The 27,796-nt window shown below is 32.7% G+C and overlaps 1 protein-coding gene across 1 annotated transcript in view; it reads left to right on the forward strand.

Moving 5' to 3' along the window:
- Dpp10 (dipeptidyl peptidase like 10) overlaps positions 1-27,796 on the forward strand; it is a 608,497-nt gene that overhangs the window by 562,167 nt on the left and 18,534 nt on the right. The window contains exons 18-21 of the mRNA XM_026397087.2: positions 6,677-6,775; positions 6,882-6,951; positions 22,393-22,587; positions 23,261-23,315. Of these exons, the coding sequence (XP_026252872.2) occupies positions 6,677-6,775; positions 6,882-6,951; positions 22,393-22,587; positions 23,261-23,315 (419 nt within the window). The remainder of the gene's footprint in view (positions 1-6,676; positions 6,776-6,881; positions 6,952-22,392; positions 22,588-23,260; positions 23,316-27,796) is intronic.

Here is a 27,796-nt window from a genome sequence, read left to right on the forward strand (position 1 = left end):
ACATAATAAAATAATCAAGGCAGGCTAACTGAGGTTTATATTGGCTTACAATTTTGGGGATTCACTGACCAAGATCACATAGACCCCATTGATTCAGCCTCTGGTGATAGTGTTCTTGCTGTCAGAGTCCCAAGGGGCACAGAGCATCTCATGACTAGAGACAGCACCTGTGTATATCTGTGCAGTGTGTTTCTCTCCCTCTGCTTATGAAGCCACACACATTCATTCATGAGGGTTCCAACACCAATAGCAAAGTCAGATTACGTTTCCACCCTCTTGACACCATGGACACAGGGCTCTGGGGATCCATCTCCTGTAGGACTCTGGCCCACAAACCATGTTCAGAGCATAGCACTGCTGTTCCCTGTTCTCCTTTGAAATTTCAGCTTTCTCCTTCTCTAACTTCATGCATTTTTTTTTCTTTTTCTCTTTTTTCTTTTGAGCTTCTATTTCCTTTCTCCTTTTCAATTCCATCTCCTCTTCCTCATCTCTCTTTATACTGCCTCTTTCTTACCTTTCGTGTTTTCGCCTCCTTCCCAGTTTTCTGTCCTCATTGTCTTCCCTTTGCTTCCTTTACTTTGCACCTAGAATGATAATAGGCTACTACCTCCTGTTACAATGAGTAACAAAGAATATGTATTAAATATACTTTCTGAACTTATCATGAAAAGAATGCTTTTGCTCTTCATGTTCTGAAAATGGTTTTAATCTTCTTTATATTTATTTGTCTTACCTAGAATTTATTTTCCTGTAGCTATGATGGGTATCTATTTCATGAGTAAACTAACAGTATTCAATTTAAAAGTAAAAACTTGCTAATTATGGTTATCATCATATAATTAGTTTAGTTTATATATAATTGGGTTTCTCCCCCTGGCATTTTATTAAAAATAATATGAAATTTCTAGTGTGTTAATCTTATATTGGTGCTTCTAGATGTACCTATTCAATTATTTAATTACCATTTTTAATAAATAGGCCAGCACACAGTTATTAAAAACTTCATTTAATTAGAATAACTTGTTGTGAGAAGTATAAAAGTAAATGTTTAATAGATACATTGCCACCTTTGTAGTCAATCAAAAGTGATATTGAGTTCTTCTACATTTGAAAGGGTTATTTTAACTATAATAATTAAATGTATTTTTATAATTAGTGCTTAGATTTTAAATGGTAAATCCTTGAAAAATTATAGAAATACATTTAGGAAGACACGAATTGGTGTGAATATACTCTGTATACAACCCGAGATATGAAAAATTATGCTCTATATGTGTAATAAGAATTCTAATGTATTCTGATGTCATATATAAATAAAAAATCAGTTAAAATAAGTATAATAATAGAAATTTTGCAAACCAATGACTGCCCTTGCTAATAATAAAAATATTCACATTTTTAAACATTTAAAATTAAATGTATGTGATAGCTTCCTTGAAAATTTGCTGTGTTTAAGTAATCTAAGGGATTTTTTTTTCACATTTTAGGGATGTAAGACACTTGTAGGAACAATGAATCTTCACAATTTATACCAATTTACACAGAGGTAATTGGTTGTGCCTGAGATCCCATATAGAAGTCACAGTCCAATGAGAGGGACACAAAATGAAATGATTATCATATTGTGAAAGTTTCATCAGTATAAATGGATGCAGTTCAGGGAAAAGAGAAGTTAGTAGACAGGGATTTCAAGAGAAAAGAATCTTCCTGTACAGAAATGAGAAGTCATGAAATATGCACATTGAAAGATAAAGTTATTTAGCATAGCTAAAACAAAAGAGTTCAGAAAATAATGAAGGATTATGAGGCTACATGGGTAGGCTGAAGCCAGATCATCTTATGTTTCATTCTTAGGAATTCTCATTTAACCATAATGACTCAATTACAAATCTTTAACATGGTTACAATGTTCATATTCTGCTTATCGGATAATGCAAAGTTGACAAGGCCACCCTCACATTAAAAAAAAAAAAAAAGGAGCAAAGAAAACTGGATAAAACATATGAAACAACTATTATCCTATGTTGTTGGACAGTAGTCAGCAAGGTCATCCAATCCCTGAAGGAAGGAAGGAAATAAATTAGTGTTGTGAATCCACTGGTTTTAAGGTTGGGAATATTTTGTGAACTAGAGAGCAAGAAGGAAAAATCTAAGCAGAGCAATGGATACCCCTGAATTGAAGAGACAGAAACTAGTTTTCAGAAGGGTTCGAGCTTAAGAAATATTAGAAAGGTGGGAAGACCTGGAAAAGAAAAAGGTACACAGAGAGAACCCCAGGTATCAGCAGAGAGCTCTGTCCCTGGAGACTCTTTCCAAAATACTCATTTAAGGATGTGCTGCAAGATACTCCATGACCTAAGCAAAGCCAGAGCTCATACAGTGCTGGCCTTGTTCCTCATCAGATGGAACACCAGGGCATTTAGGGAAGATCCCAGAAGAGCTATGCATTTTAGTAGAATTAAACTAGTCATAGAGAGTCACTCAAACTCACAATGAAAGCTTTCTTAAAATCTTGAAACGATCAAGTTCTCCTAAAAGTAACTTAAATATCTGCCAGATAAAGCCCAACAGTTTAAAATAAAAATTACAATGTAATCCAAAACTCAAAATGTAAATATCCCAATGGTCAGTATCCAATAAAAATTACTGGGCTATGTGAAAGAATTAAAAAAAATATGACTCAGAACTAATAGAAATATTAGAGAATAAAAACAGATTCAGAAATGACAGAGATGACAAAAACCACAGGCAAATACAACAAATAAATTATTAAAGTGTATTAAAAGTGAAGAATAAAATGCATTCTTAATGGAACTTTATAAATTTGAAATAGTTTAAATAAAAGCTTCATCAGAATGTACTAAAGCAGAATGGGCAGTACAGAATGAAAGATAGGTAAGCTTGAGAAATCTGTAGAAGCTTTCCAGGCAAGAACAAAAGAATGAAAGAACCAAATTTCAGTTAATGGCAGGCTAATATCTTCATCTTTCATATTTTTAATTGGAGTCATAAAGTGGGTTATTAAAATAAAAATTGCACATAAAAAATACCCATGGTGCATCTCAATAAAACCACATCAAAATACAAAAACAAACTTTTGCAGAAATTGTGAAATTTCAGTGATGAAGAAAGCATATCTGAAATCATGAAAAATAAAAGGGCATATGATATCTGTACATTCCATACAGAGTAACAAAGAAAGACTGTATATATTTCAGCAGAAAGAAAAGCAGCTTAAAGGCCACAGAGCCAAATACTTAAAACACTGTTAGAAAGCCAAATTAAACCAAGCAACATACTCAACCTAGAAAAACAAACTTAGGAAAAAATCCTTCAAAGGTAAAGACAAAATCAAGCTTAAAGAAGAAAAGTAAAAAAAGAATGTATTACTATCAAAATTGCACTTCTGAGTCACTCATGGATCAAATATGTTCAAAAATCATTCGAAAATATTTTGAACCAAATAAAAATAAAAATACAATAAATCCAAATTTAGGGATAACTACAGTTGTGACTTTGTAGGGCTCTTTATTTTTATTTTCTATAAAAGGGAAAGGTTTAAAATCAATGATCTTACATAATTTTACATTATGTGTAACGGATGTGATTCTGCAATCTGCATTTGGGGTAAAATTGGGAGTTCACCCACTTCAATCTAATGTATGAAATATGATATGTCAAGAGCTTTGTAATGTTGTGAACAACCAATAAAAAAAAGAAAAAAAATAAAATAAAATCAATGATCTTAGCTTCCACCTCATGAAACATGCCTCTGGTCCCAGCTCTTGAGCAGGCTGAAGAGAGAGGATCACCAATTCTAGGCCAGCCTGAGCAACTTAGCAAGACCATCACTGAAGAACTTAGTGAGACTCTCTGTCTTAAAAATAAAAAAAATACAAAGGTCTGGGTGTGAAGCTCTCATAGGTTTAATTCCTAGTATCAATCAATCAATCAATCAATCAATCAAGAAACTGTAAATCATTAAATAAAATTAATTAAAACAAAGCTGAGGTAAAGGGTGAACCATGTATCTTGATGGTAGAGCACTTGCCTAGCATGTGTGAGGCCCTGAGTTCGATGCTCAGCATCACCCACATAAAAATAAATAAGTAAATAGATTTTTTAAAAATTTAAAGGTGAAAGAAGAAATAAACATGGGTAGAAATAAATAAGTAAATTTTTTTGGTGTCAACATACCTTAATACAAATAGAGATATGATAAATGGTGGTATAAAGGTGTATTAAGAATTGTATTGGAAAAAAAAATGAGAGCTCATGTATAATGGCATAATTTGGCGTGAACATACTTAATATACAGAGTTACAAAAAATTGTGCTGTGAATAGATGATCATGAATGTAATGTACTCCACTATTTTCATGTATGTAAGAAATAATTTTAAAAAGGAAAAAAAGAAATAAATAAGCAAATTTAAAATGGAATAGCAATAGAGAAAAATACAGAAAAAGGTACTTACGTGACAGGATCAACAAAACAGATAAAATTCTAAAGAGAGACATAAGGAAATAGAGAAAATGTACAGTGTCATTATCATTTTCATTAATAGATTAGGTGATGCTAATTCACATCCTACAGACACTTAGAATTATAATAAAGGGATACAATAAGTAATTTATAAGAGTAAATCTGATATCTTAGATTAAATGGATGGATTTCTTAAAAGACATGGATTGGTAAACATTTACTGAGAAAAAATATGATACATAAACACCCTATTATCTGCCAAATTTTCTAAATTCACAATTACCATTCTTTTCAGAAATAAAGCTCCAGTTCCAGATGAGTTCACTGGTGCATTCTATGAAACATTTAATAAATTACCACCAAGCTTGCTCAAACTTTTTCAGAAAATATAAGATTGCCATTATATGGATAAATAAAATTTTCATGAATTTAAATGTATTACTATTTAACTAAATAAACATCAGGTCAAACCTAGAAATTTTTAGACAAGATAAGACATTATGACTATATGGAATTTACACAGGAATACATATTGCTATAGCCTTCAACATTTAATTGGTATATTCCCCATAATCTACTGACAATGCAAATGATTTAGAAAACACATTTGACAAAATATAATTACATATTAATAGTAATTAATAATTACTCAGCAATATAAAATAGAAATCACTTAATTTAATGGATGTTTTATACAAAAATACAACAGGGTGGTAGCATTCCTTTATTAATATTATTAAATTTAGTTGATTTTATTTTTGAGACTGGGTCTCCCTATATTGCCCAGGCTAGGTTCAAACTCATGATCCTCCTGCATTAGCATCCAGAAGAACTGGGCTGATATCATTCTTCATGGTGAAAGATGATGCTTTCCCCCCAGTTTTGGGGATGTCAAGAATGTCTGCTTCAACCTTTTCTGTACAGAATGTAGTAGATGTAGCCAGGACAATAGTAAGAAAAAGAAACATAAGTAGTGAAACTGTCACCATTTGCAGAAGACATACTTATTAGCAATCAAACAAGCGAAAACTATGGAATAGAAAAATAAACTCTTAGAAATAAATGCATTTATTGTGGTCATAGTATGGCTGAAATACAAAATGCAATCATTTTATAAAATGCAATGTAAAATTAAAATATAGTTTAAAGTACTATTTAAAATAACATCAGAAATTTATAATTTCTAGGAATAAATCTAATGAAAATGTATAAGTTCTCTAAAATAAAAGCTGTATAAATATCTGGGAAATCTTAAAGATCCAAATGGATATATACTCATGTACATTTACATATTTTAATATGAAATATCTCCCCAAAGAAACCTACAGTTTTAATACAATGCAAATGATTTAGAAAACACATTTGACAAAATATAATAATACATTAATAGTAATTAGTAATATAAAAATAGAAATCACTTAATTTAACGAATGTTTTATTCAAAAATACAACAGCTGGTAGCATTATTTTATTATTATTATTCCATTATTATTATTATTATTATTATATTACTGACATACCCTTTATGTTTTGTCAGTCTGATTTTTCTGTTGTTGCTTAATTTTCAATATTTTCTGTTGTCCTACTGTCAAGCTTATTGATCTTTACTACAGAATCTAATATTAATTCTACCTACCATATTTTTTTTTATTTTAGACTGTAAATTTCATGTATTTCATATTCTTCAGTTTTTATTTTTAGGAATATATTACATGTTCGTGCTTTTTCTATCTTATTGAAGAGCTAGACTATAGTTTCCATCTGTTTTAATGTCCTTATCTGGGAAATATATCATCTGTGTTATTTCTGTGTTGTTTTCATGGATTAATTTTGTTCTCATCCTGAGTTTTTGTATTCTATCCAGAGATTTTGAATTTCACCTCCTTTGTTGCTTGATAATTTTGTATTTCTTTTCAGATTCTTAAGCAAAGTAGCATTGCAAGTAGATTTTCATTTTGAAAATGTAGTGCTAATTTCAGTATATTGGTGCAAATGAAGAAAATATCACTGAAATAAGGAAGTTCAGTTAGAAAATTGCTATAGTAATTTAGGAGACCAATTGCAAGAGTTTAACTGGTACCTAGCACAGTGACTGCTGAATGGTTAAAATTGGGTAATTTGGGGGGGTATTGTACTGATTCTTAATTAATGCATAGTAATGAGCTATTTGTACTGCCCTTTTTGGTTTATAGAATATTTTATATTGGAAAGCAATTCTATGCTGAAGGAAGCCATCCAGAAGAAGAAGTTAGTAAAGTCAGAAATAAAAATCCTTCATATCGACGACTATGGTAAAGTTTTGTGCATGCTGTGTTATTAAAGAACAACTTTCTCTGCATCTTAGAGGTTACATGTAAATGACTCTCCATCTTTAATATTTTTTTCTTTATTTAAAAGAGCTACCTTTACAGTTGTCCTTTCCCAAAGACTTTATGGACCGAAACCAGTATGCTCTTCTATTAATAATGTAAGTATTTTAATTGTTTTTAAAATAAATGAATCTAAAGATTGTATATTTCTTATGCTTCAATAAAAAATAGAAGCTTTATGTGTGTAGTTAACTTGGGTATCTTGTTTGGATGTGAAGGCAATTATACTCAGCTCCATATCCACCTGCTGTAGAGCCCTGCCACAATGGGAAAGCAGACCAGGGTTAGAGATTATTTCCATTTTCTTTGAGAAACTAACCGGTTTGTCTTATCATTAAGCTCCTGCTTTGACCTTGTTGATATTTTTGACAGAAGAGAAAAGTAAAGACTTTTACAAAGAGCCAATTTAAATATTTGCCTCATGGGAAAGGGAAACTTGCATCATTTTTAGAAACAAGATGATGAAATTTTTTATTTTCGAGCTAAACCTCAATTCAAATTGGAGCTGTAAGATTTACCAGCTCACTACTTAATTTTTCTAAGCTTCTGCTTCCGTGTAAATTAATAGAAGCTAATACTATGGTATTTTATATTCACATATAGTATTTTAATATGAAAAAATATTTATATAAAATATATATTAGCATAGTGTTTGGTAGAGCATAAATACTTAGAGATAGTGCATAATAAATTTTAAGCATAGTCATAATTATTATCATAGATAGTAGTATTTTTAAGTATTTAATTTTATCAAAATAAATATTTAATATGTGATTTGGTTTCCATAAAATTATTTAATGCATAAATATTACTGAAGCATGTAAAGTGGTATAGTCATGCTACAGAATTTACTTTGCTGCATTTTGGCTGATGAAAGAAAGAAAATAAAAATGGAGGGAGGGAAGGAGGGAATGCTAAATCATGTCATGTTATTTCTATTTTTAGATACTCTTTACATTAAACATTAATCACTTTATTCAAACTCCTTAGTTTTCGGAGGCAAATTCCCAGGAGTTAGTTATGCTAAAGATGGCACCAAAACCAAACTAAGGATTTTTTATTTCATTTATGTTTATAAAAGTGTTCTATTCTTTTAAATACCATATTTATTTCTAAAATATCTGTGCTTAGAAATATATGTGGGCCACAATGGCATAAGTATAAAGTGTTTTTTTAAGATTATTTTAAACTACTCATAATTTAAAGGCATATCTTCTTCTGATTAAACATAGTTGTCAGTAGCAAATTGACTTCCCAGTCTAAAAATAGCAAAAATTAAAATGTTATTTCATAAATGAACAATTGGACAATGCTGAGCAATACATAGAGTGACCACCATTAAGTGAATCTATGAGCTGATTTAGTGTTTGGGCTGTGCCTGCTTTACTGCTGTTCTGTGCTGTGTATCTGATATTCAGCAAATTATGAGCCATTTCTTAATCTGCGGAGGTGGGTTTACATCCAGGAAATTCTATGGAGAAGGCAGGAGTGGGAGACTTATGTACCTGAGTAATTGAAAGAAAACTTGGCCTTGAAGAAAATGGCCCCTGTCAATTTGGTAACAATCTTTTGGCTAAATCTTCATTATGAGACCTCAGAAGAAATGGTCCTCTGAGGACCTCTCTTGGCCATGTGTTCTCTAACCCAAGCCTAATTTTATGTTATTGAAAGGATAAGTTAATTAATGGGAACAGAACATTTTCACTGCAGTAGAAAATCTAAGAGGCTTTGCCACCGCAGAGGGACCTTGGTGACTTGGATTTGCTATGGTCTCTATGTAGTCAGTCATGATGCCCTTTCCCTGGCTACACCTCATCCCACCCCCAGTCTCTCTCTAAATGCTTGTCTTTCTCTAGTCTTTCTGTGTGACACTATAATGAGTCCTTAAGGCCCCGTAGTCTGCATCTATTTCTATATTCTTTATACATCATTGTCACTTTCAACGTTTATAACTTGGGTCTATCTTTTTCATATTATTCTTGTTTCCTACTCATGTATATGAAATTTAGCACACCAAATGTATACCATGTTGCTCTATCTGGAAGAAACTATGCTAATGGCTATGGAGAAAGAAACAGATTGCAGGCACAGTTCTGAGTCCTGTTCAGTATATTTTCACAATGCTAGCATACTCTGAGGAACCTTTTGCAATTCTGTGATAGTGCAGAACTGAAAGTGATGTGAGAAATATAGTACCACGGCACATGCTTATTTGATAAATAAAAAAAAATGTGAATCTAAAAAGCCTAGGCCCTGTTAGAAACAATCCAGAGAGTTGTGCTACAGAGTTTAGTGCCATTCTACAGCCCCATCATCTCATCCTACTGTCTACTCTTTTACATCAGCCTATACCTTCCATACTGGATAAATGTCTAATCAGAACAGGCAGCAAATGTTATATGAATTACCAGAATTCAATATGCTCTATTGTGCCTCTCTGACTTTGTTCCCTTCTCCCTGAATTTTTGTTCCCTCTCGTTGAATCCCATAGAACCCCTGGTCATCCATCAAGGCTAACCTTCCCAAAGCTTTCTTCCCCTCTCCTTCCTACTCCATCTATATTCTATCGCCATCCCTAGTGCTCTCCTCCTCTTACATGGTAGCCTTCTGCAAGCCCCCTTCATGGATCATGAGACAAATTGGTTGCATTAACACTTTTCAACTTTTATTTTTATGAGAATACTTTTAGATGATCTTTTTGGAATTCCTGACTCCCATTAGATTTTTTACCAAAGTTTCTGAAGCAAGATCCATATTCTAGAAGTGAGTACTTAGAGAAATAATTTGTAGTTAAAGGAATATTTAAATATCTTAAGAAAATACAGTTTTTAAGCCATTTATTTTATGCATTTCATGAATTAGACAATGCTTGGTTGATTTGTGCATTCCTTCTAGCACCTAGCTCTTGCAACAAGAGTCACTCTACAAATATGTAGTGAGTGAATAAGTGGATGAAACTGGTCACTCTCATTCCTTTTCCCACAAAGAAATTCTAACTGGAGAGCATTATTATTTTTATCCAAGTATTCTCATCATTCAAAGTTTTATACACCAGAGTCCTATAATTTGGTCATCTTGATAGAAGTGAGCTAGTTTTTGAGCTGTTTTCTTCATAATTAGTGTTAAATACATGATATTATTCACTAATTTACTCATAGGGAGTGAAGTTCTCCAGTCACTCATATCCAACAGTTGAGATGACACCGTCCCTGGTTTTATATACATATTTTTCATTTCCTTAACATTGAGAAAGATTGTTTAAGATTGTGATTAACATCCAGCTCATGGAACCATAAATTCTTGCCTTGATTCACTAAGTGTTTCCTGAGAGTTCATCTTCTTCAAGCCTCACAACAGCCAGACATCCTAGTGGGATGATTCAGTTCTAGACTGCTGTGACCTCTCTTAGATGCTTTTCAATTGTATCCAAACTTGTTGAAATTCCTATCTGAAAATGTAGCTCTCACACCAACCAGCTCCACCCAAAAGAGAAATCTGGCATTCTTATATCAGAAACCACTTCACTCAGGAAACACCACTTTCTTGATCCTTCCTTTGGGTGTTTATACAGTTAGTGCACTTAGTTTCTTTGACCTGCTGGAAAAATTCTACTACTTCTTTAACATATATTTCTAGACAATTCTATGCACAACTCTGTTGTAAGCATGTAACCATAACAGATATTAATAACTGCTTTGCTCTCTCTTCTGTTAAACTTACAAGTCCTTGATGGAAAGGATAGGGATTGGAATTGGAACAAGAATTGGAACTTTATCAGTATTCAATAAAAATCAATAGAATGAATGCACAGGTACATGAACAGAAAAGTATATAAATCAATCAGCCTAAGTGTTCATCAAGAATGAAATGAGGTGGGAAAACAGAAAGAAGCAAATGACTTCAGACTTTATAATGTGTATAAATTTAGTCTGTACACAAGTCAACTCCTCTGTGGTTTAGTTTTCTGTGGAGTAAAATGAGAGGTGAGTTTCTCATTTCTCTTAGGGTCTTTCTGGATACAGATAAATGTGGACTGATTTTTATGTCTTTATACTGTGTCTTTACAATTAGATCATTCAACTTTTCTCCTTTAATTGTAACAATTAGTAATAGATTCTAATGATTGTTTATTGTGTAAGAGGCCTTATGATAAGGATGCATGAACTCTTTTAAATGCTTATAGATATCACGTGAGATAAAAAAATTTTGTCTCAATTTTAATACAAGAAAATTATGAATAGAATATATCATGTATATTATTCCTGATATGAACATGGCAAAACTAGGTTTTGAATTGAAATTTTACTCATTTATTTTTTGGATCCTAAACCACTACTCTCTCTGCTCTTAATACTGTTTGCCTACACAATTCACTGTATTATAATTATTGGCACATTATCAAATAACACTAACTTAACTCAGAAGAGGCTTCTATAGAGACAAATTCTAATGTCCTTCTTGTCTTTTTTCCACTTCACAGTGCACAATAATCTCTAGAATGTAGTATTTTTCCATGTGCATCATATTAGTGCTTTGGTGTAAAATTTTGATCACGGAAAGTAACTGAGTTTCTGAATATTCTATGAGAAAGATCAAATTCTCAGTCCAGACTCTTTGATAAAATTCTGATTCTAAACAAAAAGTTCACTTAATGGGAAGTCTTATACACTTTATTTGTTTTGTAGATTCCTAGACTTTGAACAAATCAGATGACCAGAGGTAAATTTGTTTTGTTTCCCAATGGTAGAGACAGATATATTCCAAAAACCTCTAACATTATGTGATCCTTAATTTTTTTCATACTAAATGATCATTCATTTTGCATTCAGTTTCATGCAAAAATAACACATACACTTGTCTGATGTGGACAAGAGAGGGCTAATATTTATTTCAAAGAGCAATTATTACCTTACCATGTAATGCTATTCAAAGCTCAGGTTTTAAATTCCTCACATTTATTAATCTCCCTCATTTAAATGGATGGAAAATGTACCCATATTCTAATATACTGGGAATTATTAAGAGGAGAAAAGACAGTGGCATTTAATCTAAGTAATGGAAGGAGTGAAGGTGATCATTTCATTTTTTTCCCCTCAAACATTTTAACCTTGTTCTTTCACACTGTAGATAATGCATCTTAATGTCACTATGAATTTCTTACTACAATTTAAAATGTAAAACAGAGTTTTACAGAGATTAGAGTTACCATTTTACAGGTAAGGATACTTTAGAGTTAAAAGTAGTGGATAATGTGCTACATGTTGATATTTATTAACAGATGAAAACTTGGCAGGAGAATACATTGGCAGGCTTTTGTTAGTTTTTCCTAAATAACTGTAAGGCAAAAGGCATGAAAAAGATGTAGTATACATTCCAAAAGACTAGAATTAGAACTTAGTAAATAATTAATGGTTGTTCAACCTCTAAATCTTAATTTTATTCTGGATAACTCCATTTTATAATAATAATAATAATAATAATAATAATAATAAATTCCAATTTTATTTTTCTTTGGAGATATAATCATTTGTATACCAGATATCTTCAGTGAATATTATTCTGATATCCAGTATTATAATCATGTTCTCTTAAAAAGATAGTCATTTATTTATTTATGATCTATATTTTTTTAATTTGTGCCTTAATTTATTAAATTATAAAATTGTTCTACTACTAATACCTGCTTATAGTACTGTAGTTATTTTTTTAATTATTATTATTCAATTGACAGAACAATGTCACTTAAGATTGAAATGTCTCTATGTTTATATAGTCACATTTTAGTTGAAAAATGAATTTCTATACTCTAGCTAAAGGATTAGAAATAAAGTTTTAAAAATATGTATACCATACATTACTGAAGGCCAAAATGGAGATTCAAAGTTTGCATGTAATTAGCATCCACTTGAATATTATAAATCCACTTCTTTTACTATATATACACTATGTATTGCAGGTCTCAATGTTGTACTCAGGCTGACTTGTACTTTCCTTGAGGAAATGGACAAACCTCGGTTTGTTGTGAAGATTGTCACTTGGTTCTTTTGTTAGAATACACTTTGTTCTGTTTTTATCTAAAATACTTCCATATGAAGTCAGCACTAGAATATTTTTCACTGTCATTTATAAAACAGAGCTTCTCATAAGAGATTTATTTACATGAGATATATACACATGAAGAACAGGATAGATTGTCTGTCCTTGGTCTGTTTATAAGATATACTAACATGTCATTTAACTGTGACTTAAGTGTGACCTTCTCTAAATGCATGGGAATTGAGAAATGGTAATCTAGCTCCATGAGGATATAACTGTTCCCAGAAAATAAAAGGAAAGATCTTTCTACCCCCTTTATCTTTCTACATCCTCACCTACTCCATTAGAAATTGTCCCAAATAGAAACTGGCCAAAGGATAAGAATTAATGTAGTAAGACTTTGACAGCAGAGACAATTAGGAGATAGAAGCTTCCTCCCATTTTATTTCACATTTTCTGTGCAGGAGATGTCCCTGAGGCCCTTTTCTATTGGTTCTGTTCTGATATTTTCATATGATGTCTAAGATGTTTATCCTGAGGTTAATTTTGTGTGGATAATACTAACAGTCCATTTTTGAGTTTCAGAGCTGGCTCATTAATATCCATGCTGTTCAGTGCTTCAACCTTCACTGATAAGCTTTCAGTTTTGGCTTCCTGTTACAATATAAATAATTTGATATAAAGAACTGGTTTCCACTTTTTCTTCATTGCTCTCATGAGAGTTATTACACAATTTTTGCATCTGGCTAAGGAGACAATCTCTGGCTTCTATTCAAGGGAAAGATCAAAATAGGATCAAATTCACTTCATGCAAAAAAAAAGAATGCTTTCAGTAGGTAGTAATTGTTCATGGAACAAGGGAAAGGGGGAGAAGAGGAGGGAAGTGAGAAGAAGGATGGAGTTCAGTTTTCATAAATGCAAAAGACTTTCTCAAATCTGCAGGTAAAAAGCCATAAAACGAAAATCCAGTGTAGTTTTTTAAAGAAATTTTTAAAAACTTGAATCTGGTCATGTTGTTGAATACCCCAGGGACAAGGTGGATGAAATTGGGATGATTATAAGTTTAAGGCCAGCTTGCGCATTTTAGTGAGACTTTATTTCAAAAACAAAATGAAATACAGATGAATGGATAAATACAAGGTGGTATATATGCACCATAGAGTTTTTACTCAGCCATAAAGAAAGAAATAATGTCATTTACAGGAAAATGAATAGATCTATAGAAAATCATGTTGAGTGAAACAAACCAGACTCAGAATATCAAGAATTGTTTTGTTTTGTCCTATAAATGGAAGCTAGAGAGAACAAAAGAGAAAGAAGGAGTAGAAAGAACCACAGGAGACTAGAAAGGAGACATGTAGAGGGGATAGGAAGGGGATCAGCAGGATGGAGGAGAGAAGGGAATGGGGAGATAATGGGAATAAAATTGGCCAAATTATGTTACGAGTATGTACAGTAAGTCAAACGAATCCCACTACTATGTATAATTATAATGTGCTAGTAAGAAAAAATTCCTAGATTAAAACAGGGGATGTAACTCAGTAGTAGAGCATTTGCTTACAATGTGCAAGGCTCTGGGTTCAATCCTCAGCACTGCCAATTTTTTAAAAAACTTTAAAAAATAAATTTTTTGATTAAGAAAAGGCTTTAACTGCAGCTTTTTTTTTCACATTTATCTACAATAAAAGACAACAATATTAAATTGCCCTAAATTGTAGTGAATTGACCCACCCAAGAATAAGAAGCGGAAATACTAAAGACATTTTTCTTTCAAATAAACTACAACTGAGAAGAGAGACGCCTCTGAATCAATGCAATTTAAAAAGAAACTGAAAGCACTAATCCAATTCTGAAGAAGCTTATAAGATACTTTGAACGCATGGGTGATAGACTTACAAAGGGACAGTCATTCACTCAATGGATTTATGCTTAGTATCATAAACAGATGCAAAAGACACTTCTTTTGCTTTGAAATGGACATAGTTACTGCTAAACAACTGCAACTCAAGTCAGCAAAGATGTTGCTATATTACATATCAACTATTTTAGATAGAATTATGTAAGAGCTTATTCATAAAAAGAGATTTTTTAATTATTTGTATTTATGCATATAGAATGGGTATCTAGAACACTTTTGTTGACCAAAGTTCATTTTCCTTAAGAAACTGTGTTCTTGAATATGGATACAGAAACTATCAATGTCGAGTTGCATAGAAATAGCCAGATTTGGTTAGCTCACCTTCTGAAAAGGATGGAAGGTGAAAGGCCAGAACTGGGTTAAAACTACTGGATACCTACCATGGATACACTTTACAGACACACACACATACATACATATGTATATATACATGTATAGATTTGTATAGATTTGTTTAAATATTGTTATACTCTTTTAATTGTTGTCATAACTCTCATCCTCCTTGCAAAAGATAATCAAATGTAGGAAGGAAAGTCAGTTGTTTAAACTCACTGGGCCACATGTCAGTTCAGTTTTGTTTAATCCTCCTACAGCCTGTATTCCTTTCAACAGTTCTACTCCTACTTCCCAATAATATTTATATCATTAATGAAAAGGGGTTTTTTCCTGAAATATTTAACAGTGGACAAGGTCTATGAATGAAGTTTGCTGAATAAAAGTGATTGAAAATTAATACAATTTGAGAACTTACTTGGTAGATAAAAAAAACTAACTTATCTACCAAGTAAGTTCTCAAATTGTATTAATTTTCAATCACTTTTATTCTCTCTTAAAAAAAAACTAACTTGAGAGAGAGAGAAAGAGAGAGAAAGAATTTTTTGGTATTTATTTTTCAGTTTTCAGTGGACGCAACATCTTTATTTTATTCTTATGTGGTGCTGAGGATGGAACCCAGCTCCCCGCACATGCCAGTCGAGCGTGTTACCGCTTGAGCCACCTCCCCAGCCAGATAAGTTAGTTTTACCACTGCTATAATCAAAAATTATTTTAGGGGAGGAAATGTTGATTTGGTGCATATGGTTTAGAGGTCTCAGTTTATAGATGACCAACTCCATTCCTTAGGGTCCAAGGTGAAGCAGAACATCACTGTGAAAGAGTGTAGTTGATGAAAGTAACTTAGGACATGGTACCAGGAGGCTGAAACACTAAGCCTGGCTCACAATATATATATATATATATATATATATATATATATATATATATATATATATATCCCAAAGGCATACCCCCAATCACTCACCCACCTCAAGGGGCAGGCTACTTGCCCATAATTACCAACCAGTTAATCCCTATCACAGGATTAATGCACTGATTAGGTTAAAGCTTTCAGAACCCTATCATTTTACCTCTCAACTTTCTCTCAATGTCTTACACAGGAGCTTTTGAGGGACACCTCATCTCTAAACCATAGCATTCCAACCTTGGCCCCCTAAGGTTCATGTTCATCTCACAATGCAAAATACTTTTAGTCTTGTTCCAAGACTCACCATAGCCATCACAGTTTCAGGATTGCTGAAAAGTCCAAGTCCAAAGTCTCTTCTGAGACTCAAGGTAACTGTCATATGTTTCCCCTATAAAAATCAAAAACTATTTACACATATCCAATATAAAAAGGCATAGATTAAACATGTGCATGTGGAGAAATCGGGGTATGGAATGAACAGATGGTACCAAAGCAAGACTGAAATCCAGCTGGGCTAACAGGTCCTGTAGCTTCACCTCCAGCATCTTGGCACATGGCACCATGATGTCATTTCCAAAGGTCTTGTTCAGCTCCTCCCATATAGCCTCACTGGTCACAGACCACATGGTATCTCTCTTGGCTTCTCTCTACTTCCTGATTTTCTTGTTTTGAGTTGCTGTCCTCTGGCATATCCTTGTACCCCCATGTTTTCCTTCATCTCAGGTGCAGAGGAATGGGGCCAGCCATCTATGCACCAACACCTCTGAAACTGTGAGACCCAAAATAAACTTTTTCTCCTCTAACTGTTCTTGTCAGGTCTTCTGGTCACAGCACTGGAAAAGCGAAACACTTGGAAAAACTAATTATCTGTTTATTATGAAGTAGAACTCATCATAATCACTGCCATAAATAGTATCTTAGTAACTGGAAAATTGGATGTGGGTATCTGTGTGAACAACCTTGGTCATATCAAACACTTTACTGGTTATGATTCAGAAGAAAAGAAATTCAACCAAGAAATTATTAACTTAGGTAAAAAATGTGAAGATTATATTAATAATGTCTCTAAAAGAAGAGTTCTCTGTCAGGAAAAAAGTAATGTAATTCTGTAAAAGATGAGACAAATGTATACCAAATTTATTCTGCCATTTCTTTATATATGAAAATCAATGCAGTAGAAGGAATTTAAGGATAATAAATAAAGGAATTGACCCAAGAGGTCCTTATCCAATGCGAATACATGCACATATATATTGTTTGAAATAAGGCAAACTTCTTTAGACTTCAGATATATATTACATATATGTGTATATATATATATATATATATATATATATGTGTGTGTGTGTGAGTATATATATATATATAAATATAAATTTTATATATATAAAATTTATATATATATAAATATAAATTTATATATATATATATATATATATATATATATATATAAATCAGCTAAATCATCACTTATTATAAAACCCTATGAAGGAAATTTCAGACTTAAAGCAAGAAATACAGTGTTTAAAACTACTCTACCATTGAAAATTCATGGACTACCATAAAATAAATTTTCTCCTAAATGACAAAGTCAGAAGCATTGACAATTGACTTTTTTTTTTTTGTAATTTAGTGGGATGTGGCTCTTTGACAGATCCATTTTCTTTCTTTTCATTGATCTCCATTTCCATTCTTTACTTTTACTTTTATACTTATTTTATCTAGAATTAAAATAGTAATACCTGTTTCTCACTAAATATGTCTCTTCACAGAACCCTCATGCAGCAGAGTCAATCTATGTTAGGCTAAAGAGAACAAAAAATGATATATGACTATAAGCAATTCTTTCTATGTCTCCTTCTTCCACTTCCCCAGTAGGTTCAACACAGATATGCAGCTAACAGAAAAGCAGTGCTAAATTTCTGCCACACAGTGGACCATTCATAGAAATTGCTTGTATTAGAAAATAGTATACTTTCTTCCATTTATTGCAACCAAACTTTTACTGATAAGGAAAAGTCTTTGTTGTTGTTTTTAATGTACTGTACTTACAAATAATATGTCAATCAAAAAATAAAAATAAAGCCCCATGTATGGTGGTGCCTGCCTTTAATCCCACCTACTCAGGAAGCTGAAGCAGGAGGATTGCAAATTTAAGGCCAGCCTGAAAACTTCAGTGAGATACTGTTTCACAAAGAAGAAGAAACAACAAAATCTACTATCCTGGTTATTTGTGATTTTAACTATTTACCAAATATTTAATAATAGAAACAGAGAATAAAAATTTTAAAAGCACAGAATTGTTCAAGGTAACCCAGCAGGATTGGTAGCAAAGTCAAGGACCAAGACCTTTGTCTTCTGAATCTAACTTTAACCTTGTTTTCACTTAAATGCCACTTCATGAACCTGATCTGTTTTTAAATTTACTGTTGGTATAAGTAATGTACTCATGTCATAAAAAGGTGTCTTGTTCTGTCAATTTCAAGATTTCTGGGATGTTGTTTGTTTTGTTTGTGCTTCTGTATTTTATTACATCCTTGTATTGTGAACTCTTCATCCGCTCTGACACATCCAGTGTTGCAGATATTGAAGTAGATGAGAATTCTGCCCTTGAAGAATTGAACTTCTAAAAAAGACTTTTGCCTTAATTTGATTCTGCTGATTGTGTTAGGAAATAAACAAGTTTCATATTTCTGTGATCTTTCCACTCCTTAAAACAGATGGAATTTATTCTGTTTTTTACAAATTTCAACAAATTTGTATATCACCAACCTTAACCTTGAAACAATCCCCTTTCTATGGGTTCCCAGAGACTTCTAAGATGGAGGGTTAAAACAAAGAATTATGTAAGAAAAATAAGAAAGACATACAGAAAATAAAAAGAGAGAAAAGACAGTTGGAGCTCAATATACCCTTGAGTTGTGTGATCTATTCACTATACGGTGGATGATTACATTCCTTGAGATTATTCCTACCACCACATATTTTGCAGTACCTCCTTGCTGAATGAGTACTCTTTGCTTGGATTTATTTACAAAACAAACCCTGCATTTTATTTCTAACCCTGTGTGAACAATTAATCTCCACTGTACTCCTCCAAGCGCCTGGCTTTTTCCTTGTAATGACAGTGATTAACACCAAAATCCATGTTCTTTTAACTTTTTTTGAAATATCTATTCCTACATTATGCACCAAAAACACACCCAATTAAAGAAATGAATTCAAGATATTTGATGCATAATATATCAATACAATTCGCCATTTAACATTAAAACTAGAAATACAACACTGAAGCTAAAAATGTCAATTTAGAAAAGAGATTAATGGAGAGAGATAGTATTTTTAACTGTGGGTGTTGCAAACATGAGTCTTAGACTGAATGTTTTTGTTTTGAAAAATGTGTAGTTATTTACTGATTATAATTTTGAAACGCCATATTTTAGACTATTTTAAAATAATTTGTATGTCTGCCATAAAATGTCTGATTTTTCACATGTTGGCTAAATTTAGGTGAGAACTCCTAAAATAGCTATGAACAATGCAATGAATTTCATGTAACTTGGAAAATTACATCTTCCAAATTAATGAAACATTTTATGCTATCTTAATACTGCTACCAGAGTCCAATCTGCACAGTCCTAACTTAAAAGCAGAATATTTTCTTATAAGGCTTTAGCTATCATTGGTCCATCTAGAAAAATGGAAGTCCCAATGACATAATAGCTCATTCAACTTTGCAATTGTGTTTTATCTATAGATATTGCCCAGTTTAATCTCTGTGTGACTAGTCAAAACCCTTTTCTACTCTACTTTGGACAGTAAGTAAATAGCTCAACATAAGCTCAAAATAAAATAATAAAAACAGTTTGTATTGTTCAATGTACCCCATAATTGATTTGCTCATTGTACTTCATTTAGCATTTTCAAATACATTGTGTCATTTAATGCCTACGATTATCTCTTTAAGGGACACAGGTTAGTATTTTACCACTATTATTTATAGAGAAACAGGGTCTTAGAGCTATCTTGCCTATGTTCTTGCCTATGTTCAAAGTGAAGTTGAGACTCAAACTTTGGTATTTTTACGTTAAATATTAAAGGTTGAAGTCAACCTTTGGTATCTTTTCCTATGTGAATCATAATATTTGCAGTAAATCCCAAAGTTTCAAAATACAGTATCTTTATGTCAACTCAATGTTTTAAAGTCTTTTCATTTTAAACTTCAGGTGAGTCTATTTTTCCTGAAAAGGTCTAGTTCAACAAGTTTTGGCTGTGTCCTCCATAAAGCAGAAACGGTACTATGCATAATGATTTATGCCAGTCCTCACATGCTACTCAAACTATATCAGTATCACCTGGGAACAAGAAATAAAACAGACTTCATTGTTAAGGAGGCAATTAGAATTCTAGGTAAGGATACATGGATATGTACAGTAGCTAATTCCCAGGTTTATGATCAGAAAATAAGGTTTCAAAAATTAATATAAAAATAAAATGCAAAAATTTTTAGAAGGCTAAGTATGTAAATTTTGGGGAAGGACAAGGTAGATCCAGATTTGAGTCACAAGATCACTGTTACATGTGAGATTTAGGAAGGAATGGAGGGAGCCCTGATTGAATAACTTACATGTTATATTTTTTAATAATGTTCCCTTATTTATAAATGTAATAAGTTATGTAACAGACAACTTCTTCCTCTAAAAGTTTAATTAAATTTTGGTAGTGTAAAGAATTAATGACTTTTAAGCTTAGATCAGAAAAGATGTTTTCTGATCCGATACATCAGATATTTTCTGCTTAGATCACAAAAGATATTTGTAGTAGTTTTCTAAGGTTAACATAAATAAATCAATAGTACTGACTGGGTATCTTAAAGAAGAGAAATTAATTTTCAGTTCTGGAGGCTGGATGTCAAGATCAAGGTTCTTCAGGGTTGGTTTCCTCTGAAGCTTCTCTTCTGGGCCTTGCAGATGGTCACACCTTGCTGCCTACGTACAGGCAGTGTCTCCAAGAGTACATCTTTTAGGTCCCTTTGGGGTACAAATTTCCACTTCAAACAAGGGCAACTGTCAGATTGGGTCAGGGCCCACCCTAATGGTCTCGTTTTACCTTTGTCCCTTAAATGACCCTATCTCTAAATAAAATCACATTCTGAAGTACTGGAGGCAAAGATTTAACATGAATTTGGGGGGAACACAAGTGGACCCATAACAGCTTTCAGTAAGGTCTCATCTTTCCCCCTATTTCCTCCTTTGCCAATCATGACTTCCATATAGTCTCTTTATCTGCTCACTTCCATTTCTTCCTGAGAGGTTATTTACTTTAGTAAAATTTATAACCCAAATGCTTGCTAATGAGGATTGCTTTGTGAACTGGTGCCTCTAGATAAATATTTGCCTAAACATGAAGGCAGGAATTTGCTGTCTTTCCCTTGGAGAGTAAATGGGGTTGGTATTTCTGTTGTGTGACTCCACTAACAATGAATTTTTTTTTCAGTTTGGTGTCTTTATGTTCTTCATAACTATCACATAGACAACTGACTACTTGTTGGAACTGTACCTGGATTTGGACCTAGATAATCTGTGTGATTTTATGACAGTTTGTGTTTTAGCTTTTCTGTATTCTAGAAAATGAAAGAATAAAACATCATTGAAGGCTGACGTTTAAATATTTGTACCCACATTTTTCCTCTAGAGAGAAAGTTCATGCTTCATAATTGGGGTGTCCTTCTTTACATCTAGCTTTCAGATTTTTCAAACATCTGTGAGTCTGTTTCCCTTTCCTTGCTGTCAACCTCAGGGTTGAAAAACAATTTTTCTCTCTTTTGAATTCTTGTGGGAATTCCACCACCAAGACAGAGGCCCAGGAAACTTGAATGCAGTATTTCTTTTTGAGTCTGACATTCTTTAGGGTGGTAGTTTTCTTGTTAAATTGGTATGGTTTCCCTAATTGATTCTGTTCTCTCTCAGACCCTTCAACACTTACGAACCACCTGAAAGACATTTCTAAAACACATTTGAAGACATACAGTGAAGACAGACTTGTCAACATGCCAATCATTCTTTAGAAATATCTACAGAAATCACTATGCATTTTTCTTCATCTGAACTATGCAGTTTTAAGACATACTTTCATGTCATTCAGAGAATGTTTCATTTAAAACTTTACAAAGGAAAATGATTCTTTTTTACCTTCAGATTTATCATCAATATTTATCAAAAAAAATTTAGTAGCCAATACAGGCCTTTTCCATAACTCTCATTGACTTGTAAGCATGAAAGCTAAAATTTTTCCCAGATTGTCAATCACTCCCATTTTGATCCAATATGTTGCCATTTTCAGGGATGAAGAACCAGGAGGCCAACTGGTTACAGATAAGTTCCACATAGACTGGGATTCTGTCCTTATTGATACGGATAATGTGATTATAGCAAGATTTGATGGCAGAGGAAGTGGATTCCAGGGCCTCAAAATTTTACAGGAGATTCATCGAAGATTAGGATCAGTAGAAGTAAAGGACCAAATAGCCGCTGTGAAGTAAGTGGAGGCAAATTTTTCTATTGTAGTTGCTGTCATTAGGACAATATAGGTATATTACACATACTATTACCCACTGACTGGGAGGTTTCTAATTTATTTATTGGGCAATTTTCTCAGTTAAGAATATATCTGTAGTACATTTTTTCAAGTACCTAACACCCTTAGTGCTATAATAAAAGTATTATTATATTTCTCATCTAGAATTAGAATTTACTTTGGATTTATGAAAATGGAAGGGACATTACATCACTATATTATTTATTTATAATATTCCATAATGTGTGTTATTTGCCCAGTTAGTTACAATACTTTAAATACTTTTTATTGACTATTTTTACACTTGAATGAAAAAGTGACTTCAGGAAATTCATAGGTTGTTTACCACAGTACACAGAAGTCAGTGAAGGTATTTTGAAAATAGAGATGTTTGCCCAGTAGACCTGAAATGCAGCTGAAGATTCTGCATTTAGAACATGCTTCTGGGTGATACAAAACTGCTAGACCACCACTTTGAGAAGCAAGATTTTTGAATATATAACCCTTCCACATGAATGGAACTAGTCAGTAAATCTCATGGTTGTGTTTGTGTTTGTGTATGTGTTCAGTGTAACTACATTCACATGTACATTTGACTCAAGATAAACTATATTTTTTTTCTTTATCATTACAGATTTTTACTGAAACTGCCATACATTGACCCCAAAAGATTAAGCATTTTTGGGAAGGTAAGTGGTACAAATATCACATCTATCTATACACTCATATATACACTTATTGTGTATATGTTTGTAAATATATATGTATATATATACATATATATTTATAGTCTTCATTATAGTTTAGTTTTTTTGTATTTTCCCTGAGAAAAACTGCCCTGGTTCATGCTGAATACATTAATTATTTATTAATTATTTATTAATTTAGCAATTTGTTGTTGTTGTTGTTGTTGAGAATCTAGTTGGTGCCTGGTGTTAGAGCAGCAATGGGAGAAAGACCATATTTTCATCTAGAGAGGGGAAACAGTAAACTGTTGGTAAACGTAATTGCATATAGTAAGGAGTCTCATGAGGAAAAAAAAAATGATGGATAAAAGGGTACTGCAGAAATGTCTAATGCTAATAGATTGGTCAGGAAAGGGCCCTCTAGTAAGATGACATTTAAGCCAATACCTTAATAAGGACAGGAAACCAGTCAACCCGATCTCTTGCTGCTATATATTCTCCACCGTAGGAACAACAAGTACCACATCCTTAAGAAAGATTGGCAGAGGCCTAGAATCTAATATAATAATTTGTTCTATGTTCTCTGGAAGATATTTACTACATATACATGTATGTATGTGTGTGTGTGTGTGTGTGTGTGTGTGTGTGTGTGTGTATCCTGTTTTTTTCTTTTTTGGTTACTGGGGATTAAACTCAGTGGTGCTTTATCATTGAGTTATATCCCCAGCACTTTATATTTACTTTTTTAATTTTGAGACAGGGTCTCACTAAGTTATTAAGGCTGGAGCTGGGCTTTAACTTGCAAGACTGGCCTAAAACTTGTGATTCTCCTGCTTCAGCCTCCCCATTAGCTGGGATTACCATCATTCACCACAGTTTCTGGCACTGACTTCAATAGATATTTGTGGAGCACTTGTTTTATGCACCTTTCTAGCCAATATGCTATCAGGATAGTAAAATGACAGAGAGGGGCCCTTGAATTAATTTAGTTTAGAGATGAATTCTTGTGTTCATGGATATAAACATATTTCTACTTTTCATATGTAAGCCTGGAAATCAATGACTTGAAATAACTGCTGATTTTACTGGACTATAAATTTGTGTGTTATATACTGACAGGTAGGTGCATTAAAAAAAAACCACTTAACAAATGAGTAAAACATGAATTAGCACAGATCACTACTATACTCCCCCCGCTTCAGATGCCTGCAGTACATTTATAAATTCTAATTTTGTTGTCAGTAATAGTCAATGGGTCAATGAAAATATTTTGTGTACAGTACTACCTGAAAACATAAATGCAAACAAATGAAATGAGAACAAATCAGTAATGAAAAGCATGATAGTAAAAAAGTGAAAACATATAAGAAAGTGGTCATTCCAAAGAAATGGAAATTCTAGCTACATCAGAAGAGGCATAGAGTGTAACCCAGTCACATGAGACAGCACTGATGATCCTCAGGACACTGTGCTAGGTGAAAAGAGCAAGTCACAGAAAGATGAGTACGAATGAATCCAAATATATGAAGTATCTAGAGTCATCAAGTTTATTGAGGCAGAGTGGAATGGCATTTGTCAGTGGTTAGGGGAAAGGGGAAAAGACAGATTTTTTTTTTTTTAATGGGTCCACAGTTTCAATTTGCAAGATGAAAAAATCTGCAGATCCACTTAATAGGTTTATGTGAATGTACTTGATGCTTCTGTACTGTGCTTAGAAGTAGCTTAGATGGTAAATCTTCATGTTTTTGCCACCAAAAAAAAAAAAAAGGCATATACAGTAAAGAGAATTTTACTCACTAATAGTCCTGGTATATGTAATTTACAAGGGAGTCAGGACTTCATTTACTACACACATAAATAAACATAAAGGACAAAATGAGCTATTTGAACCTTCATGGAAATTAAAGGCCATTCAGAAGGCTGTGAAATGTCTATTGAGAATATGAACTATGTTGGCGAAAATCGGGCAGGACACAGGAGGCGAGGGGGAAACTTCTGATGCAAATACATTGTCACTATGAGGCATTGGGCAGGACATAAAATAAAGTAATGGACTATAAATAAGGCTTACGTAGGGGAGTGATAGACAGAAAGAATCACAGGGGAATTGGGTACAGACTTTAGAGGATCCTCTACATCAGCTCAGAAATTTGGATTTTAGCTTATAATAATTGAGAGGAACAAAGATTTCAATCTAAGATTTGAAAGTTCAAAATCTTGCATTGTATCTCCCAGTCACTGTGCAGGTATTGATGAACCTTAGGGCAGTTAATACTGGCAACTTAAACATGCAGGCTGACATAGTATGCAAATATAAACATTAATGAATTTATTTTAAATGGAAAAACTATTTCAACTAAAAAGACGTGAATACTTTGACTAAATTATTAGTTAAAAGTTGGCTTTCTGAGCATACAAATGAAATTGTTAGCCTTAAGACTTAATAGACCTTGAGTTTGTTTTTTGTTTTTGTGTTTTTTTTTTCCTTTTGGACTATGTTTGTTTTATTTTAGTACAAATGGAGTTATTGTAAACTCATAAACTATGCTGGGAAGTAATGTTCTTGTTTTTACTATTCTTTGGAAAACTTGTTTAAAATTTTAATTAGATTTTAAAAGTATCCTGGACTATTGCTTTCTTTGCTGGAAATTTTTAATTATTTAAAAAATTTATTTGGTCATTAAAGGATTATCGCAATTTTTCCATTTCTTCTAGAGTCACTCTTAATACACAGGGAGTCTCCTCAGCTCTGAAAACAGGGCCTTGAGTATTCATTTCTTTGTTTGTTTTTGTGTGAGTTTGTCTTTCTTGGAATTTTATTAATGGGAATTGTATTTTTATATTATATGGTGTTTTGAGACTGCAAACCCAAATGTAGACATATGGCTCAAATTTTTAATTAAGATCAATTATTTGTTTTTAGTTTTGATAAGCTCATGGCAAGAAGAAGAACAACAAAAACATTTTCACTGATATCTTTTGTGTATGTTAAAATCATTTTTTTTTTTTTTGGAGTCTGGCCTTATTCAGGGTCTGCTTTAACCCATGTGTGGGGCATGCATTCTGTGTACCCATCTAATGAAAAAGCCTTCCCAGCATGACGCCAATGTCTTTACCACTTGTAGAAAACAAGGTCTCCCTCTTTTTTAATTTTTTTTTTTTTAGTTGTAGATGGACACATGCCTTATTTATTTATTTGTATGTAGTGCTGAGGATCAAACCCAGTGCCTCACATGTTCTAGGCAAGTGCTCTACCACCGAGCTACAACTCCAGCCTCATGGAAATAACGAGGTCTTTAAGCTTGGTTTACCTCTCTGGTTTCTAGTTTTCTCTTTGTATTTAGGCTCTGTGAATTCATTAACTTTGCACAGATTTAATGATATATTTAAAATTATTCTTAATTGGGTTTTTTGATTGTTTTGGCTACTACTTTATATTTGTTTCAGGGGATATTTATTATATTTTCTTTTCCCTTCTCGTTTCCAGTTGAAAGATCAATAGGGTATCTATGTCACCAAACACTGGAGTTGGAAGTGTCACACATGTGCTGTTACCCTCAATGAGGGTAAAATAGATCTCCCTTGTAAGAAGATTCCAGGCTGAGTTTAAAATAGGTGTGAAGAGCATTGCAATTTATTTGGGATACTCCCTCTGGGAAAATAAGGATGATTGGCAAAACCAGGGCCAGGAATCTATCTATCTCTGATCTACTTCTTTTCTTTATACTCCTCAAGTTTTGAATGAATTTCCCAGACCTTCTTTTTCTTTTTTTGATTCCAGATTCATCTTGTATAGTGATATATGTTTGTTATCTATAGCTATCTAGCTTGCTAATTTTATCCAGTATGATTGACTTTACCAGCAGAAGTTAAATCTCTGTAGACATTCTGAGATAAGTTATACTGTGGTCTCTATAAATTTGAAAGTGTTAATTCCAAGAAACTACTCGATTTTTTTTTTTTATGATTTAGTCTTTCAGAATTCGAAAAGCAATTCTATGCTCACAAACTATGTAAGCTGATTAAGGAAGAAAAGGATTGTATTTTTAACATCAGGGACACATTGATTAAGTGAATATATTATTTTCCAAAACTATCACATGGATATTGGAGGAAAAGAGAAGAGATAAACTTCAGCTAGTGTAAATTAAATATAATTCCATCTCATTATATCAAAAGTATTTCCTAAAATGCTACAGGTAATGTAGTACTACAAACCAATAGATATTGCCTAAATTGGATCTTAAGAATATTTCAGCATAATATACCTCTCCAGTTATGTCTTCCACAATATAATTCAAGTGGAATTCTCTTTGGTTATAGGGATGCCTTCCACCCTTCTACCTCAATGTCTTTGTTCATGTTTTATTATTAAAACCAGCCTCCAGAACATGCAATGATTTATAACTCCATCTCTTATTAAGCCTAATGTGGATGGCTTTTTCTTCATGAAAGCAGTCACTAAATTTCTTTGGACAACAGCA

Source organism: Urocitellus parryii, chromosome 1 (assembly GCF_045843805.1).
Source record: "Urocitellus parryii isolate mUroPar1 chromosome 1, mUroPar1.hap1, whole genome shotgun sequence".
NCBI classification, from domain to species: Eukaryota; Metazoa; Chordata; class Mammalia; order Rodentia; family Sciuridae; genus Urocitellus; species Urocitellus parryii.